This window comes from Aspergillus puulaauensis, chromosome 2 (assembly GCF_016861865.1).
Source record: "Aspergillus puulaauensis MK2 DNA, chromosome 2, nearly complete sequence".
Taxonomy (NCBI): Eukaryota; Fungi; Ascomycota; class Eurotiomycetes; order Eurotiales; family Aspergillaceae; genus Aspergillus; species Aspergillus puulaauensis.
This window is the reverse complement of record NC_054858.1, coordinates 4453161-4471080: the sequence shown is the minus strand read 5'-3', so window position 1 is coordinate 4471080 and position 17920 is coordinate 4453161. Positions and strand designations below refer to the sequence as shown.

General features: G+C 33.4%; 6 protein-coding genes across 6 annotated transcripts; 2 read left to right on the top strand and 4 right to left on the bottom strand.

Moving 5' to 3' along the window:
* Window positions 1–8393: 8393 nt before the first annotated feature.
* APUU_21833S (uncharacterized protein) lies at window positions 8394–9035 on the bottom strand (the record flags this gene model as incomplete). The annotated part of the gene is made up of 2 exons (XM_041700629.1): window positions 8394–8866; window positions 8933–9035. 2 exons carry the CDS (start codon window positions 9033–9035, stop codon window positions 8394–8396), a joined length of 576 nt encoding a protein of 191 aa, XP_041553595.1.
* Window positions 9036–9303: 268 nt separating this feature from the next.
* ALA1 (alanine--tRNA ligase) lies at window positions 9304–12494 on the top strand (the record flags this gene model as incomplete). The annotated part of the gene is made up of 6 exons (XM_041700628.1): window positions 9304–9397; window positions 9477–9622; window positions 9675–9701; window positions 9752–9787; window positions 9846–12254; window positions 12321–12494. The coding sequence occupies 6 exons, from the start codon at window positions 9304–9306 to the stop codon at window positions 12492–12494; spliced, it is 2886 nt and encodes a 961-aa protein (XP_041553594.1).
* Window positions 12495–12585: 91 nt separating this feature from the next.
* Window positions 12586–13430, bottom strand: cyp3 (putative peptidyl-prolyl cis-trans isomerase; the record flags this gene model as incomplete). Its single annotated transcript, XM_041700627.1, has 4 exons — window positions 12586–12777; window positions 12832–12969; window positions 13038–13183; window positions 13355–13430. The coding sequence occupies 4 exons, from the start codon at window positions 13428–13430 to the stop codon at window positions 12586–12588; spliced, it is 552 nt and encodes a 183-aa protein (XP_041553593.1).
* A 646-nt stretch (window positions 13431–14076) lies between these two features.
* Window positions 14077–15421, top strand: APUU_21829A (uncharacterized protein; the record flags this gene model as incomplete). Its single annotated transcript, XM_041700626.1, has 2 exons — window positions 14077–14213; window positions 14269–15421. 2 exons carry the CDS (start codon window positions 14077–14079, stop codon window positions 15419–15421), a joined length of 1290 nt encoding a protein of 429 aa, XP_041553592.1.
* A 28-nt stretch (window positions 15422–15449) lies between these two features.
* APUU_21830S (uncharacterized protein) lies at window positions 15450–15836 on the bottom strand (the record flags this gene model as incomplete). The annotated part of the gene is made up of 1 exon (XM_041700625.1): window positions 15450–15836. The coding sequence occupies one exon, from the start codon at window positions 15834–15836 to the stop codon at window positions 15450–15452; it is 387 nt and encodes a 128-aa protein (XP_041553591.1).
* Window positions 15837–16028: 192 nt separating this feature from the next.
* Window positions 16029–17461, bottom strand: APUU_21828S (DUF3844 domain-containing protein; the record flags this gene model as incomplete). Its single annotated transcript, XM_041700624.1, has 4 exons — window positions 16029–16601; window positions 16671–16817; window positions 16891–17069; window positions 17137–17461. 4 exons carry the CDS (start codon window positions 17459–17461, stop codon window positions 16029–16031), a joined length of 1224 nt encoding a protein of 407 aa, XP_041553590.1.
* Window positions 17462–17920: the final 459 nt, after the last annotated feature.

Below are 17920 nucleotides of genomic sequence, written 5' to 3'. Positions count from 1 at the left end.
AGATTATATTTATTTAGAATATTATTTTTATAGATTATTTTTATTCTTATAATTAAAAATTATTAAAAAATTTTATTTTTAATTAATATACTTATTTTATATTAAGCTTTTAGAAAGATTTATTTAATAAAATTTTAAATATTAATTAGTACTACTCTATTATTTATTATTTATAATTAAATAGATAAACTTAATATATAATTTAATAAATTAAAATTATATTTTATTATACTTATATATAAAATTTATCTTAATTAAGTTAAATACCTATTATTATTATTATTATTAATAAAATATAAAGTTTATTTACTAAAGTAAGTTTTTATAAGCTTTTATTTAGTATAGAATTATATATATTATAAAATATTTTAAAATATATATTTAAATAAGACTTTAATATTAGATTAGATATTAAAAAAATAATAAAATATATTATTATATAAATAAAAACTATATATAACTAAAAATATTTATTAATTATATTTAATTTTAATAAGTTTATTTATTTATATTTATATTATAGATATAAGTTACTTATTCCTTAATATTTTTTATTTAAGTTTAATAAGTAATATACTAATTTATTTATTATTATTAAATATATTAGAAAATAAGCCTACTAACTTAAAAATTTATTATTAAATTAAAAAATATATCTTATTATATTTATTACTTAATTAGAATTTACTTTAAATTTTAGTAAAGATTTTTATAAATAATACTATACTAAATCTAACTATATTATTAATAATTAATATCTTAAAGATAATAATTATTAAGAAGTTAAAAAGATTATTAATAAGTAGTTTATTTATTAAGAATAAAATTATATTTAATTTATATAATATCTAGTATGTTAGACTAGCTATAATATTAATAAAAATTAATAAATATTAAAATAAGATCTTACTAGTGTGATTCTCTGCGGTTCTTTCCAGTGGTGGACAACGATATTGAAGCCCCTGATGTATAATTGGTGGTGTTGATATCTACAGGTTCCACTATTAATTAGGACTACTGCTGATATTTCGGTGGTGTCTATATAGAGCCCTAGGTAGCTGGTAGATTTAGATAATAATAACACCAGAAGTCAGCCTTCGGGCTGCACTTCGGCACTTCGATACCTTTGATATTTACCGACCTCGGGTTGTTATCACATTAATAAAAAAAGTTTTTAAGATAGAGGCCTGGGAGTCGAGGGTTCTGGATATATTAGAACCCCTGCCGGGAGAAGATTATCTGCTGATATCTTCTTCTTAGAAGCGTGAAGCTAAGCTATATACTATAGAATTAGATATTATTTTATATACCTGTACTATTAAGTTTAGAGTACTTACTAAAGTTATTAAAATTCTTATTAACTCTGGAGCTAGTTATTTATTTCTATTAATTTAGTTAGCTAAGCAGCTTAAGGCTTATTAAATCTTTTAAAAAATAATATAATTAGATATTAAGATAGTAAATAAAGAGATTCTCTAGATAAAAAATTATCTCTAATTATTAATAATTTTTAAAGAATAAAAAGTCTATATAAGAATTTATATGTTAAACTTATCCTATTATAATATAATCTTAGGGTGAGATTAGTTAAAAAAGATAAATCTTTAAATTAATTAGATAATATCTAAAATATAATTATTAAAGAAGAATAAGAAATATCTCTATATTATTAGATTTATTAATATTAGAAATTATATTTTAAGTATAAAGTTATTATTAGAGCTAATAAGTATTAAGTAAGTAGTAAAAATCTTTAAGAAATAGAAGAAAAAAGCTGTTTTAACTATTATTTAATTATTTTAAGAGACTAATATTATATAGGAGAAGAAGATTAATACTATTATTAAGAAATTTATTAATATTTTTTAAAAGGAGCTGCTGCTGATATTACTATCTAAATATAAACTTAAATATTATATTAATATAGATAATAAATTATTTATTAACTAGTTATTTTATTCTCTATTATAAGAAAAACTAGAGAAGTTAAAAAAATAGTTTATAAAGTTATTTAATAACAAGATTATTTAGATATTATCTAGTCTATAGAGCTTCTCTATTATTTTTATTTTAAAAAAAAATAGATAGTAGAGAATATATATTAACTATTATTTATTAAATTAGAAGATACTTTAAAATAAATACCTACTTCTATATATTTAAGATCTTATTAATTAGATAGATAGAGTAAAGTACTTCTCTAAAATTAATTTTTTTTTTAATTACTAGTAGATTAAGATAGATAAAATATTAATTTATAAAATAGTATTTAATACTTTTTTTAAAAAGTATAAGTTCTTAGCTATATTTTTTAGCTTATTAAATACTCTAATAATATTTTAAATATTTATAAATTAGATTTTAGCTTTATATTTAAAGAACTTCTACTTTATTTATCTTAATAATATACTTATCTTTTTAGAGATATAAAAAGAATATAAGTAGTATATTAAAATAATTCTTAAAATATTATAGTAGAATAAACTATTTATTAAGAACTTAAAGTATATCTTTAGAGTTAAAGAACTAGAGTTTTATAAATATATTATTAGATAAGAAATAGTTCAGCTAGTACTAGCTAAGCTTAAAATTATTAAAGAATAATTATAATTAAAAAATATTTATAAGTTATAATAATTTATAGACCTGTCTATATATTATTATTAATTTATTTAAGATTTTATTAAGATAGCAGTACTACTATATAAACTCCTAAAAAAAAATATAAAAAAATAAAAAAGATAATATTAATTAATCCTATAAAATACTAGCTATAAAAAAATATTTTAATAATTAAAAATTATACTAGTTACAGCTTCTATACTAGCTATTATAAATCTTAAAAAATAGTTTAAGATTAAGATAGATATATTAGAATAAATTATTAGAATAGTCCTGAACTAGATTACTAATAATAATAAATAACATCTGGTAGTATTTAATAAAAAAAAGCTAAATAATATAGAGAAGAACTATTTTATATAAAAAAAAAAATTACTAGCTATTAAAAAAGTTCTCTAATATTAGGAATACTACTTAGAAAATAGAATTATAATAGAGATATTAATAAATTATAAAAGTCTAAAATATCTTATAATAATATAGACTTATTTAAAGAGATTAATTTACTAGATTAAAAAATTTTAAACTTATAATCTAAATATTAAATACTATTTAGATCTAAAGACTATAATCTTTAATATTATTAATTAACAGCTAGACTTTATTAAATTAGGACTAGTAAATAAGAGAGATAGTAGTAATAGAGTATTTATAGCTTAATAATTTAAAAAAACTATAGGTTAATTTATATTAATATAGTTAATAAATACTAAAATATAAAAAAATAGTTTATTATAATATTTTATTAAAAAGTTCTTACTATCTAATACCTTATTAGTAAAAAGTATAAAGACTGATAAAAGATACTTTATCTATAATAAATATTAGAATATAACTAATCTAAACTCTAGAAAAATTATATTTTATATTAATAAGAATAGTATAGAGGCTTTATATCTATAAAAAAAACTCTAACTAATTTATAAAATAGATATACTAATTATATAGTTATTTAGAATATCTAGAACTATTAGATACTATTAAGATATAAGTATAGTAGTTCTTAATATATAAAAATATCTAAATAGTACTCTATAGGTATTCAGTATACTAAATCTTATAGTAATCTCAGACTAATCTAGAAAAGAAATAGTAATATTATATATTCTAAAAAAATATTAAATCTTTTAAATAATAAGGATTAGATCTAATTAATCTATTACTAATAATACTTAATAAAAATTAATAAATTATTATTACTATTAACTATACTACAGGCTGGCTAGTAGCTAAGATAATCTCTAATATAATAAATAAGATTATTACTAGGTTTTTTTATAAAAATCTTTTTATCTAGTATAGTGCTATAAGTAAGCTTATATTAGATAATAAATTAAATATTTTATTAAAAGTAGTAGTATATTATATTTAGTTATTATAAATAAAGTATAGAGTTACTATTTCTTACTATTTATAAATAAATAAATAAGTAGAAAGATTAAATAAACTCTTAAATTTAATATTTATAAAAATACTTATTAGTAGACTAATATAATTATAGAATAAGTATTTATCTTAAGCTATATTTACTATCTATATCTAGGTATATAGTATAGCTAATATTAGTCTGTTTAAGCTAGTCTATAATATTAAATCTAGATTATTAGAGAATAATATAATAAGTAAGAAAATAATTTAAAAAGATTAGTTAACCTAAATTTAGTATATTTATACTTTAGTAAATAAATACTTACTAATATATATTATTAAGTATTAGATAATCTAAGATAATCTTATAAAAAAATATTTTTTTAAAGAGAATAATTAGGTTCTTATATATAATAAAATACCATAAAAATTCTAGTTAAAATAAATAGTCTTTATTAGATATTAAAGAGATATCTATTAGATATCTATATAATTAAAGAGCCTGATAACTAGGTTATCTAAAATCTAGTAAATAGTTAATACTTAATTTAAGCTACTATTAACTAACCTAAGAAGTTATAGTTATTAATAAGATTAATTTTAAAGTTAAAGTAAGTAGGGCTGATATTATAATATTTATTAAAGATTTAATAAATAATTAATATTATTAAATTAGCTTTTTTTTTATACTCCGACTTATCTACGTGAACTAAATAAAAATAGAAATAATAAAAGTATATAGGAGTATACTTAAGTTTAGTAAAAAAGAAAAAAATTATAAAAAAACTAAATTAAAAAAATATATAAAAGGCTAGAAAGCTGTATACTTATAAAATTTAGTTTTAAAAAAAAATAGTAATATAATTAATAAAAAAGTATAACTCTATATAATATATTTAAGAGTTAGAAGAGAAAGAAATCTAGATATTTAATAAAAACTTATCTATCTTAGATAATAATAATATAGTTAGAAGAAATAAAAGCTTTTAAAAAAATCTTTATTCTTAAAAAGATATTAGAAAGATAGATTTTAATAAATCTTTTATTATAATTATTTTATATTACTAGGAGTAATTAGGATAGGACTTATAAAAAAAAGCTATATAGATATAGAAATAGATCTTTATATTTATTTTAAATTAATTAGGACTAGGACTAGGCTATAGCTAAACTAATTTTAATAAAAAAAAATAGTATTTTAGGATAATATCTAAAATTTCTTATTACTATTATTATCTTTACTATTAGTAGTATTATTCTTATTATTATTATTATTATTATTATTATTATTATTTTTATTATTATTATTATTAGTATTATCTTTATTATTAGTATTATTCCTATTATTATCCATTTTTTAAGAACAGGGAAGGAGCTGACTTTATTAAATTTAATAAAATTAAAGTATAATTTATTATTTATCTAATTTAGAGATCTAAATCCTCTAGTATCTTTATTATTAAATTTAAAAAGAGAGCGTACTAGAGTCTTAGAAATAATAGAACTAGTTAGAAACTATCTTAAAGCTAACTTCTTAATAGTATACTATCTTTTAATAATATATCTATTATTAGATAAATTAATAGCTGCAGTATAATAGGCAGAAGTTACTAAAATAAAACTTTAAAAAAAAGATAAGCTTAGATTATAATTAAATCAGCTTTAAAAAGTAATTATCTATAAAGAATTAGAAAATAGTAAAAAAAAAAAAAAGTAAAAGTATATATAAATCTTTATATACTATACTTTCTAGATCTAGAAATTATAAGTTCTAGAGGCTTTAATAAATCTGAGGATATAAAGCTGGATATTAATAATATATTAAAATATTTATAAGTCCTGAGTTATTTTTATAAAGATATTAGTATTATTTTATATATAAGAGGAAATTCTCTAAGTAAGTACTTATTTATTAAAAAAAATATAAGGAGTTCTAAGTAGTTTAGTAATAATTTTAGTATAAGAATAAAAGACTAAGAGAGAGATTTTTTTAAAATATAATATAAATTTATAAGTTAATTTAACTTAAATAAAATCTTAAATCTTAAGTCTTTTATAAATTTTTTTAATATTTTTAGATATTAAAATCTTATTACTAGGCTTCTATTAACTAGACTAATTAAGATAGAACTAAGATAAGCTAGAATAATTACTTACTTTATATATAATTAACTCTAATTTTTTAAGTTTTAATTATACTAGGTAATATATCTGCTACTAGTATTTTATTAAATATAGTTTAAGTATACTCTAAATTATAAGATAGATTAATAATAAAAAAGCTTAATTATATAAGACTAAAATATCTTAGAGTTTTAATAATAAAAATAAGTCTTATTATCTAGTAATTTTTTATTATATAGATAAAGCTTAAAATTATTAATTTAATATATATTCTTTAGATCTTTAATAAGAGTATAGCTATAAAAATCTAGAGACTAGTCTAGTTTATATATAACTAGAAAGATTTATACTATATAAGTACTTAGGTCTAGGAATTAGGATAACTAATATTAGTTCTAAATTAGAGAATAGCTAAAAAACAAGAACTTATTAGACTTAGCTTAATTAATATTATTAATAGTATCTAAGCTTTTACTAAAGATTAAAATAACTATAGAAGCTTTTTCTTTATAAAAAAAAAATAATTCTAGCTATTTTTAAAGATTATAGATAAGGTTTAATTAGGGTAGAATAAGAATAATAAAGATTTAAGATAATAGATTAATCTTAAGTATAATAAGAATAGAATAATTAATAATAATAAGAATTAAAAGAAAAAAAGTAAGTAAATCTTAAAAAATAAAAAAGTAAGAAATAAAGATAAAAAAAAGATAAATAAATAATAAATAATAAAGTAGTATTAATATAAGTTAAATTTTTTAATTATAATAATATATTTTAATTCTCTTTACTAGCTTATTATTATAGAAAATTATATTTTTTAAACCTATTAGTTTATTATTTATTAGTTTTTTTATCTTTTAAGACTTTTATTTAGATTCTTTTTAAATAGGATAATAATCTTTAATTAAGATTTTCTTATACTAAATATATTATTCTAAGTTTAATTTTAGCTTACTAGAATTAAATATCTTTTATTAAAGTCTCTAAAGACTTAGTTCTATTATTTTTTTTTTTTACTTTCTTAGATAATATTAAGATTACTAGTAATTATTAATATACTAGATATCTATATTCCTAAATTATAGAATAACTAGATTTTAATATCTCTACCTATCTCTTTATTTTTATAAATAAATTAATACTGATAGGCTTTCTACTTAAAATCTTTAAAGCTACTAAAAAGCCTCTTAAGCTACTAAGTAAAGTACTACTAGTATAGATAATAGATTTATAGATTATCTAGGTAAATAACTAGTTAAATAAAAAAGAATATAATTCTTTATAGTTTTTTTTAATAATAGATAATAATATTAGAGCTCTTAATATATAATTAATAGTATTAATATCTATAGGTTCTACTATTAGTTAGAGCTACTACTAATATTTTGGTGGTATCTATATAGAGTCTTAGATAGCTAATAGATTTAAATAATAATAATATCAGAAGTCAGCCTTCAGGCTGCACTTCAGCACTTTGATACCTTCAATATTTACCGACCTCGGGTTGTTATCACACTAGTATTAAAAAAGTAATTATTAAGTATAAAAAATACTTAAAAAATAATTAAGTAAAAAAAAATTATTATTACTACTAATTATTATTTTATATATATATTATTTTTTATTCTTTATTTAAGTTAATATATATTTATAAGGATATAGAGTTTTCTTATTTAATCTTATTATTATAATATAACTAATTATTATTTATTAATATATACTAAAGACCTCCTATTATTTATTATATTTATATACTAATAGACTTATATTATTCCGGTTAAATAGCTTTAGCTCTGCTTCCTGGATCCTGTTGATTAAACCAATTTAACACTTCACTAATTTCATCAAGATCACTGTCTTGCGACACTTTTTTACTTTTTCACTTTTTTATTTATATTTTATATTTTTATTATATTTTATATATCTATATATTATATAATAGCTACTCAGTTCCTGCAGTATCCCTCAGGCACACTTATACAGTGTCCGCAGATAGCAGTGCATAACATATCAGACTAGATATACAACACACCTGCTTGCTTTGATTCAATAACTTATATTTCTTAACCACCAACTCCCTATATATTAATAAAGATACCACTTCTTCCTAAAAACGAAATATTATTTAGTATTTACAGCTAGACCCCTATCAACACAATAAAACACCCTGTTGAACAAGATAATCTCCTTATTAACTAAGAGTTTTGCCTTGTCAACAAAGGCAGTCTCATACCCCGCCGATTATAAGAATAATGACATGTATATAGTTTACTCAGCTAACCTTCTGTATCAATATCCATCTTATCTCCTTGGCTGCCATTTTTCTGGAGGCTCCTGACGTGCCCTGGATTTTGGTCTATACAGCGAGGACCCTGTATCCACCCCATATCCGATAGATGCGCTCGCTGACCCAGCCGGGCCCTTTCTCGAGTTTCCATCAATGCTCGTCGTACCTGGTCCTTGTCCTTTGGGACCGTAAGCGATTCAGGTTCCTTATAGACAACTAGCTCCCTGCATTGAGGCTTATTATTTTCAACCAGCAGTTTTGTCATTGGTAACTTGTCCTCCAGGCCAGGTAATATCGTGACCGCCTGATCAAGAGCTTCGGTCTCTGCCAATTCTTGTTCCAGATCATGAATGTATACAGTGGTATTTGTGTCATCCAGCATCATGGCGTCGCCCGGGTGATGTGGTTGTGGTACATCCTTAGCTTCCAGGCTTCCGGGCAAGCGAGGTACACCCAGAGACTCTAATGGCAACGAATTAGCATAAATAAAAGTAATTTGGGCCATAAAGACCCCCTGTTGAGGCATACCTATCTTTAAGCGGCCGAACTTTTTTGCCAGAGGTTGATCATCAAGTCCCCCGTCGGCGGGGCGTTTTCTTCCGTGAACCGTAATATTAAACTGATGCGCCATCTCCCCAAAACAAGCACGGTGCAAGGACGCAACTCTTATAAAAAAGAGGCTGATACTGTTTCATACTATCCTCACTGCTTAACAAAACCTATTGTGCCCTGAACCATATCCAGGTCGTCGCTTAATGCTTGGAGTGAAGTTCTCGAGAACATTTAGGATTTTGACTCATCTCTCTCCCTTCGGATTGAAAACTAGAACGTCCGACAACTTGCATACCCTCACACACCTGGCCATCCCACATTCGAGAACAAGCACACAACGCTTGGCAATGGCTTTAACTCCCCAGGCCGATCCAAAATGGACGTCTAAAATTGTTCGCGATACATTTCTCCAGTATTTCCAAAAACATGGTCATACGTTCGGTATGTGCGAAGACGATGATTGCAAAGGAGTTGATAATATGAGAACATCCACTAATGTATATTACTCTATATCGAATAGTTGCTTCGTCTGCTGTCGCACCGTTATCTGATCCCACCCTGCTATTTACGAATGCCGGGATGAATCAGTTTAAGTCAATTTTTCTGGGAACGGTGAACCCGAATTCGGACTTTGCACAGCTGAAGAGTGCGGTTAATTCCCAGAAGGTTAGCGATTGGAAATTGACGACCTGGAGATATCACTAACGTATATACATAGTGTATCCGTGCAGGTGGAAAGCATAATGTTAGTGATAAAGTATCTTGCTGCGAGATTTATCTAATATTTGCTTCTAGGATCTGGATGACGTTGGAAAAGATAGCTACCACCATGTGAGATTATCGATCAAATCGGGGTTTCTATGACTACATAGCTGACACCATTGGATAGACATTCTTTGAAATGCTGGGTAACTGGAGCTTTGGCGACTACTTCAAAAAGGAGGCCATTGGATACTCTTGGGAATTGCTAACGCAGGTGTATGGTTTGGACCCGAGTCGCCTCTACGTTACTTACTTCGAGGGAAGTAAAGAAGGTGGTCTTGAACCTGACCTGGAAGCCAAGGATATGTGGAGGGCCGTTGGTGTTTCCGAAGACCATATCCTTCCTGGGAATATGAAGGATAATTTCTGGGAAATGGGAGACCAGGGCCCGTGCGGTCCTTGTAGTGAAATCCACTATGACCGTGTGGGTGGCCGGAATGCCGCCGAGTTAGTCAACCAGGACGATCCCAACGTTTTGGAAATCTGGAACAATGTATTCATCCAATATAACCGCGAAACCGACGGATCCTTGCGCTCGCTGCCCAATAAACATGTGGATACTGGACTCGGTTTCGAACGGCTTGTGTCAGTTCTCCAGGACAAATCATCCAATTATGATACAGATGTTTTTAGTCCCCTCTTTGAGACGATTCAAAGCATCACCGGAGCACGTGAATACCAAGGCCGTTTTGGGACCGACGACTCTGATGGAATCGACACTGCCTATCGCGTTATTGCAGACCACGTTCGCACCTTGATGTTTGCGATTTCAGATGGAGTTGTGCCGAACAACGAGGGCCGCGGCTATGTCATTCGTCGTGTACTGCGCAGGGGTGCGCGCTACGCACGAAAATATTTCAACGTGGAAATTGGGAACTTCTTCTCAAAAATTGTGCCCACGGTTGTAGACCAGCTTGGGGACATGTTCCCCGAGCTAAAACAAAAGCAACGGGATGTAATGGAGATACTGAATGAGGAAGAAATATCCTTTGCAAAAACGCTAGATCGTGGAGAGCGGCAGTTTGAGCAATATTCCCAGCAGGCAAAAGCTGCAGGGGACAATAAACTGCACGGCGCAGACGTTTGGAGGCTTTACGACACTTTCGGTTTTCCGGTTGACTTAACTCGAATCATGGCCGAAGAGCGTGGCCTTCAGATTGATGACCATCAGTTTGAAGATGCGCGCGCGAAAGCCAAAGAGGCAAGTAAGGGCCAAAAGAAAACAACTACCGGAAGCATGAAACTGGATGTTCATGACCTGGGAAAGCTGGAGAAGATGCATGACGTGCCGAAGACCGACGACAATGCCAAGTTCGAAACAGGGAACGTGGTCGTCCAAATCAAGGCGATATATCACGGAAAATCATTTCATTCGTCCACTCAAAACATACCGGCGTCGGAGCAAGTGGGTGTCATTCTTAATCGCACGAACTTTTACGCCGAGCAAGGTGGGCAAGAAAATGACACAGGACGAATCATTATTGACGGCCAAGCTGAACTTGAAGTCGTCGACGTTCAGCTCTACGCTGGCTATGTTTTACACACCGGGTTTATGAAATATGGCTCTTTTAACGTCGAGGATACTGTTATTTGTGAATACGACGAACTTCGCCGGTGGCCCATCAGGAACAACCATACCGGAACGCACATTCTGAACTTTGCATTGAGAGAAGTTTTAGGGAATGGGATTGAACAGAAAGGCTCTCTGGTATCCAATGAGAAACTGAGATTCGATTTCTCCCACAAATCTGCCATTGCGGATGTGGACCTGGCTAAAGTCGAAGGTTTGTCAACCCAATATATCCGCCGCAACTGCCTTGTGTATTCGCAGGAAGTGCCCCTCGCTATAGCGCGAAAAATTGCGGGAGTCAGGGCTGTATTCGGCGAAACGTACCCCGACCCAGTTCGTGTTGTTTCTGTTGGTGCCAAACTTGACGACATCTTGGAAAATGTTGAAGACAAGCGTTGGGGAGATGTTAGCATTGAATTTTGCGGCGGGACCCACGTGAAAAAGACAGGGGACATCAAAGATTTGGTTATCCTGGAAGAGAGTGGAATCGCAAAAGGTATTCGGAGAATTATTGCAGTTACGGGGGAGGATGCGCACAAAGTGCAACGCGTGGCCGCAGACTTTGAGAAGCGACTTGATCACTTGGAGACAATGCCATCGGGGCCAGCTAAAGAGCAGAATGCTAAACAGATACAGGTAGAGCTTAACCAGCTTTCAATCTCTGCTATACAGAAATCGAAATTCCGCGAACGCTTCACGCAGATCAACAAAAAGATCATCGAAGAGCAGAAGACGCAACAGAAACTCGAGTCCAAGAAAGCTGTTGAAAGTATAACCTCGTATTTCGAGGCACCAGAAAACTCTGCAAAGTCCTGGCTTATTGCCAAGCTCCCGATATCCGCGAATGCCAAAGCCATCAGCGAGTCCCTGACTTACGTGAAAACTAAGCTAGCGGATAAAACCGTCTACGTTCTTGCACCCAGCATTGAAGATGGTCGTGTCGCCCACGGTTGTTATGTCTCGAAGGTAAGCGCTTAAGTTTGTACCATCTGGGATTTATGGAATCTAACACATCATACCCTCCACCCACAGGCGATGAGTGAACAGGGAGCCTCTGCCAGTGAATGGGCCACAGCTGTTTCAAGAGCGGTTGGGGGCAAAGCAGGCGGCAAAGGGCCTACTTCCATTGGAAACGGGATCAACCCTGATAAGGTTGACAATGCCATCGATTTGGCTTCGGAATACCTGAGCAAATTCAAACTTTAGTCTTAAGGAGATTAGCACGCAGGAGTTTTCGTCTCTTTTGATAAGTCTAAACTTTTTTTGGGACCTAAATGACATGAAAAGCGCTTCCTTTTTACATCTCTCCACATTGGATGATTGTAACATCTTGGTTTGGTTTGTCCCTGGTAGTACGGGTATTCCCGATCATTTGCACAATGTCCATTCCGCCAACAACTTGGCCAAAGACAACATGTTTGCCGTTCAGAAACGGAGTCGCCGCTGTGGTGACAAAGAATTGGCATCCATTTGTGTTTGGCCCCGAGTTCTGAGAAGGTTTAGTCTCATGTTGTTGATACTTTTAAAGTGTGGAATTGCTCACAGCCATACTTAGCAGACCCGGACGATCATGTCTGAGAACAAAATTTTCGTCTGGGAACTTAGGGGTTCCGTAGATGGTACACGAGCCCGTGCCATCGCCATTGATAAAATCTCCTCCTTGAATCATAAAGTCCTTGATCTGATATAAAACATGAATGAGGCTTTAAAATCGCTTAAATCGGGCCCCTTAGGCATATGAGTACTTACTACTCTGTGGAATCTACTTCCTTTGTAGCCTTGAGGACGGCCTTGCTGGTTCTTGCTTTCTCCAGTGCAAAACTGGCGGAAATTTTCAGCAGTTCGGGGCGTCACATCTGCAAAAAGTTCCAATTTCAGACGGCCCAAAGGCTCACCTGTTAGGCAGGACCATTGTTAGCTTGAACTAAGTACGCTGGCTACCATTACCAAATCATACTGCACAATGCTAGAAGCTCAAAGTGTATTTTGAAGCGGTTCATCTATATATATCTCAAGCTCTTGCTTGGCGCAACTTGTGATCAGAGGAATGAGGGCAGGAGACCTACCACCGAGAGCAATATCAAAAAACACAATTGGATTCGTTTTCACATCCTGCATTGGGCCTGCGCCGCTGGTACTCATTCTGGAGTACTGTTAGTCTGTTACACAGTTTGGCGGTTGTGGTCCTGCAAAAAAGGAGGCGTTTTGTCAGCCAACTCAGAGACGTAAGTACTAAGTAGGTCGGTCGCCCCGCCTTGGAACCTCTAGCTGTTTTCGCAAATTGTTCCTCGCCAGCGCCGGGCCAAATTGCCTAGTCAGGCAACGGCCTATTCGGGGCCCGTCCGACCCCAAGTCCCAGACCGCAGGCTTGGCACGGGGGAGGAGTATGATAGTCCCGTGATCAAAGAGATGTCAGCCAAAGGTCTCTTCCATTACGGAAAGACAGGTTGTCTTCGATATACGCAAATTCACTATATTGGCCACTGGAAAACGCGAAAACCCGGGTAGTATAAGGGCATTTGCAGCTTAACAGCAGCTGCTATCAGTAATGCTTTATCAGGTGCTCGTTTATAGGTCGAGCTACCAAACCCCTTGGACTCGATGAATTGAACTGCCGTTGTCGACAACGATCTGTCAGGACTTCCAGAGTGGAACCCCTTTTATCTCTCGAGGAGGCGAAGTTGATGCTGCGGTGCTCTCGATCCAAAGCACTTTATTTTCCGAAAACGCATCTCGAGCGCTCTTAGCATCTCCGTCAACCCTTATTCTATACTACATTCTCGTCGAGATGTCTTCCACAGCAAGCTCAGCGCCCGGAGCTTCTAATTCTGATAACAATTCAAATGACGATAACTCAAGCCCCACAAGCTCTCCCCTTCTATTCTTTGTCGCTCTTGGGTTTGGGGTTGTCTTCACAAATCTATGGTATGCCCGGCCTTGTACTCTACATATCACGACTGACATCCATAATGAATTGCAGGATTATTGTTGGTGTGAAATATTGCTTTAGATATAACCAGCGCAATCGTCAGTTACGCAGTGAAGAGACCGGCGAGCCAATAGACTTGGTCGCAATGCCGCGAACACACCGAAGAAGAAGAGAAAAGAAATTGATGACCATGGACGAAGTAAACGAGCGATTTCCACTTGTCAAATACAAAGTGTGGAGGTCTTCCCGGGCAAATGCAGGACTATCGACTACTGGTGGTATATCGGCACCTGATACGGGTCACACTCGAGAATTCCGGGAAGATCGGCAATCCGTCGCAGCGAAAACTGTGTCGCCTGTGGCTGAGTCCGAGGTCAAATCTCATCAGAGGGTTGATTCGACGCTGCTGCAGTCGCCGAAGCCTGTTGATGATGGTGTATCGCTACCACAGACCGAAGAGAAAAGTCTAAAAGAGTTCACCCAGCCGAGCCACGCATACTCCAGTGTTAGTTCGGACCGGAATGGTTTAGAGCAAAGGGACCCAGACGATCATAGTAACCTACAAGAGGACGATGAAATAATTATTCCAACCGCTGTTGCTACAGACCTTGCCACATGCCCTGGAGACTCGTGCGCCATCTGCCTTGACATCATCGAGGATGACGATGATATTCGTGGCCTTACTTGTGGACATGCATTTCACGCCTCGTGCGTTGATCCATGGCTGACAAGCCGCAGGGCTTCGTGTCCGCTGTGTAAGGCAGATTACTATACGCCTAAACCCCGTCCCGACGCCGCTGAGCCGTCTGCCACGCCTGACCGTTCTGGTCGACGCAACACAACCAGAATTGCTGCTCCAAACCAACCGCAAGCTGTTTTTATCAGAGGGCGAGTTAATCCATTCCGGTCTCACACGGCATCATCCCGACCGCCTCCACAGAGACCTTCTGATGTCGTATCTAATTCTTCGAGGCCAACCGGCCGCCGCTTTTGGGGAGCGTGGCCCCACTTCACACAAAGAACCCCGGAAACCGCTGAGGAGGACCGGCCACGAAATAGGGGTTGGGGACCAGGGTTGCCGTCTCGATTGTTTAACATCCGCTTTCTTTTCAGAGCCAGAAATCAAGATTCTGCAGCAACCCCCAACACTTCTCCAAATACCCCACAAACCCCTAGCCAGCTGGAAGCCGGGCAAACCCACTGAATGGGGTTTAAAGCCTTCTTCTTTCTTTTCAATTAGTTGCATTTAATGTTCTACGGACCCCGCCATCAACATCTGGAATGTTTGTCTGAGGGGATTTGGGTTGCATGGATATTGGTCCGTCGAGCCCACTAGGAGGCACTCCTCTCGGCTGTAAGGAATATATTATACATTGGAGTTTTGAGCAGCGGTATTTTGGCCTTTCCTTTTCTTTTTTTTTGCACATGCTTGGGCAATGGATTTCTTTATCGATATCACCAATATATGGGAATGCTGTGATGGGCGTTTGTTCAGTTTTTAGGTTTATTTCTTGACGGGAAGGAACTCGAGCGAGTCTCAATTTGCGGATTGCATATGTCTGTACCCCCAGAGGTTGTATGATCTTTGCTGGCATCGAGGGTGTTCTGTATATTTCCATCAGCTTTTATTCATGGTTGGTTACCCGAACGAAAGATTATCTCATTTGGAACCACACTCATACTACCTTCCACACTTTTAGTCAAAAGGCAATAGTGAAATTCAACAAAACAATATTTCCTAATAATAGAATTATAAATGGCCATCGAGCATGATTGCCAGTATCACAGCCAATGAGATATGCCATAGATATTCACTTCTGTGTTTTGCCGGGCCCAACACCAGCACCGATGACGCCTGGCAATTCAGTGTTCCCGACGCGAAATATCATTCCGACAGCAGCACTCACCACCGCCATGATAGCTATAGTGACGCCCGTAATCAAAAAGAAAGGGGAACTGATGTCCCTTTTCTGACAAGCAGCGCCACCCCATCGGACCTTTTGCTCCACCCCACTTTCTGTCTTAACGTAAGTGTCGTGGCAGCGACAGGCGTAGCAGTCGCCGGATTTCTCGTAGCAGGTACCATGCCCCGAACAGGTGTTTGTTGCTTCATTGCAAGATGAGTTCGATGCGTAGCAGACGGGCGCAAGGGACAGCGGGATATCTGCTCGTTGCTCAAAGACTATGGGCTGGGTGTCCCTGGCTAAACTGGCAGTGGCAGCGGCCCTCGTAACGTGCGGCGATCGCCTTGAATATGCAGAATTGGGCCTTGCTTTCGAGTAAGGCAGGACTACTGCTGTTGCTGTCTTGCCATTCAGTGAATGTGAATGTAGCTCAGAGAAAAGGGGTTTCAGGCTGTGTAGATAGGCCGAGGAAGCCTTGGACTTTACAAGCAGCCGTAGTTAGCATTGGTGTTTGATGTTATGCAACAGCGCCAAAAAGGTTGTGCATACCTCAAATGAAATGCGTACGACCATAGTTCCCTTGCGAGTATTGAGCCACAATTCGCCCATGCTAGCCTGGCTAAGAAGCTGGCTATCAAAACTGCGACTGAACTTTTGTGAACCAAAGTTTTCTGGAATACAGAATTGTAGGAAATCCTGACAAGCACATTAGCACTTGCACAATATCCCGTTTGCATATGTTGACAGAATCAGCAGGCCAAAAAATCACCTCATTTGTTTGGAAGTAACCATTGCCGTCGTTGTAGAACGAGCAGTGCTTGCTTTCTGGGCTGACTATGCCGTCAGGGCGATTTTCTAAAAGGTAGTCGATGAAATTATCTCCTGCTGAATCTGTAGCGAATCTAGAAGTCACCAATTCATTTGTATATTCATTGCGGATTGAAGATTCTGGAGTAATATTTCATCAGAATTAGAATTATACCTCCCACTACTGATGAAGGTGACGTTGACGTACCGACTTCTTTATCTAGCCCTTCCAATATGACCGTGATTTTATCCAATTCCCCTTCGGCAACTGGCGCGCCGAATAGTTGGCCTGGAGTTCCAGCCAATCTACCTAAGAAATCGATGCTGCTTTCATCTGATCCATCTAACGCTGACGTGGTGAATGATTTGGATCGAAGCTCCAATAAGCGTTGAAGAGTGGCGCTCGACGTGACTGGAGGCTTCAAGCCTTGCCCTTGGGATTTTGAGCCAAAAGAAATCACTGAAGCTTCCAAGGCGGCTGTTCCGACGGTGACGGTGGCAAGCACAGTGAGGAAGCCGAAGAGAGACCGCATACTGGAAGAGGCCTGGGAGTAGTAGGGGAAAGTGGTGAAAAGTTCCTTCTACTAGACTTGCTCACGGTTGGCTTCTATACAGGTACCTGTATAATAATATTTTAGAACATTGAGTGATTTGCCCTGGTTGTCAGAGCCTTGTTAAGCACTGGAATTATTGTTAGGTCTGAATTATTTCCTGTACGTAGTATGTCTGGACCGTGATCACGTGCACTGGATTGTGAATAGGAACTGATGTACTGGGACAAGTATTATATGTAATCCACAAGAAGCCCGTTATTAACCAACTTACTCTCTTACTCTTTTATTTTATTATTTTTATGAGAATGTATGTATGAATGCTTTCTTTTGACCCTCATCTCTCAGAAAACAAAACATATTTCAACCCCTTGTTCTCCAACCGCATGATATTTTTTTGCGGAATTTTGCAGCTGATTTGAGTTCTCAACCATCTAAGAG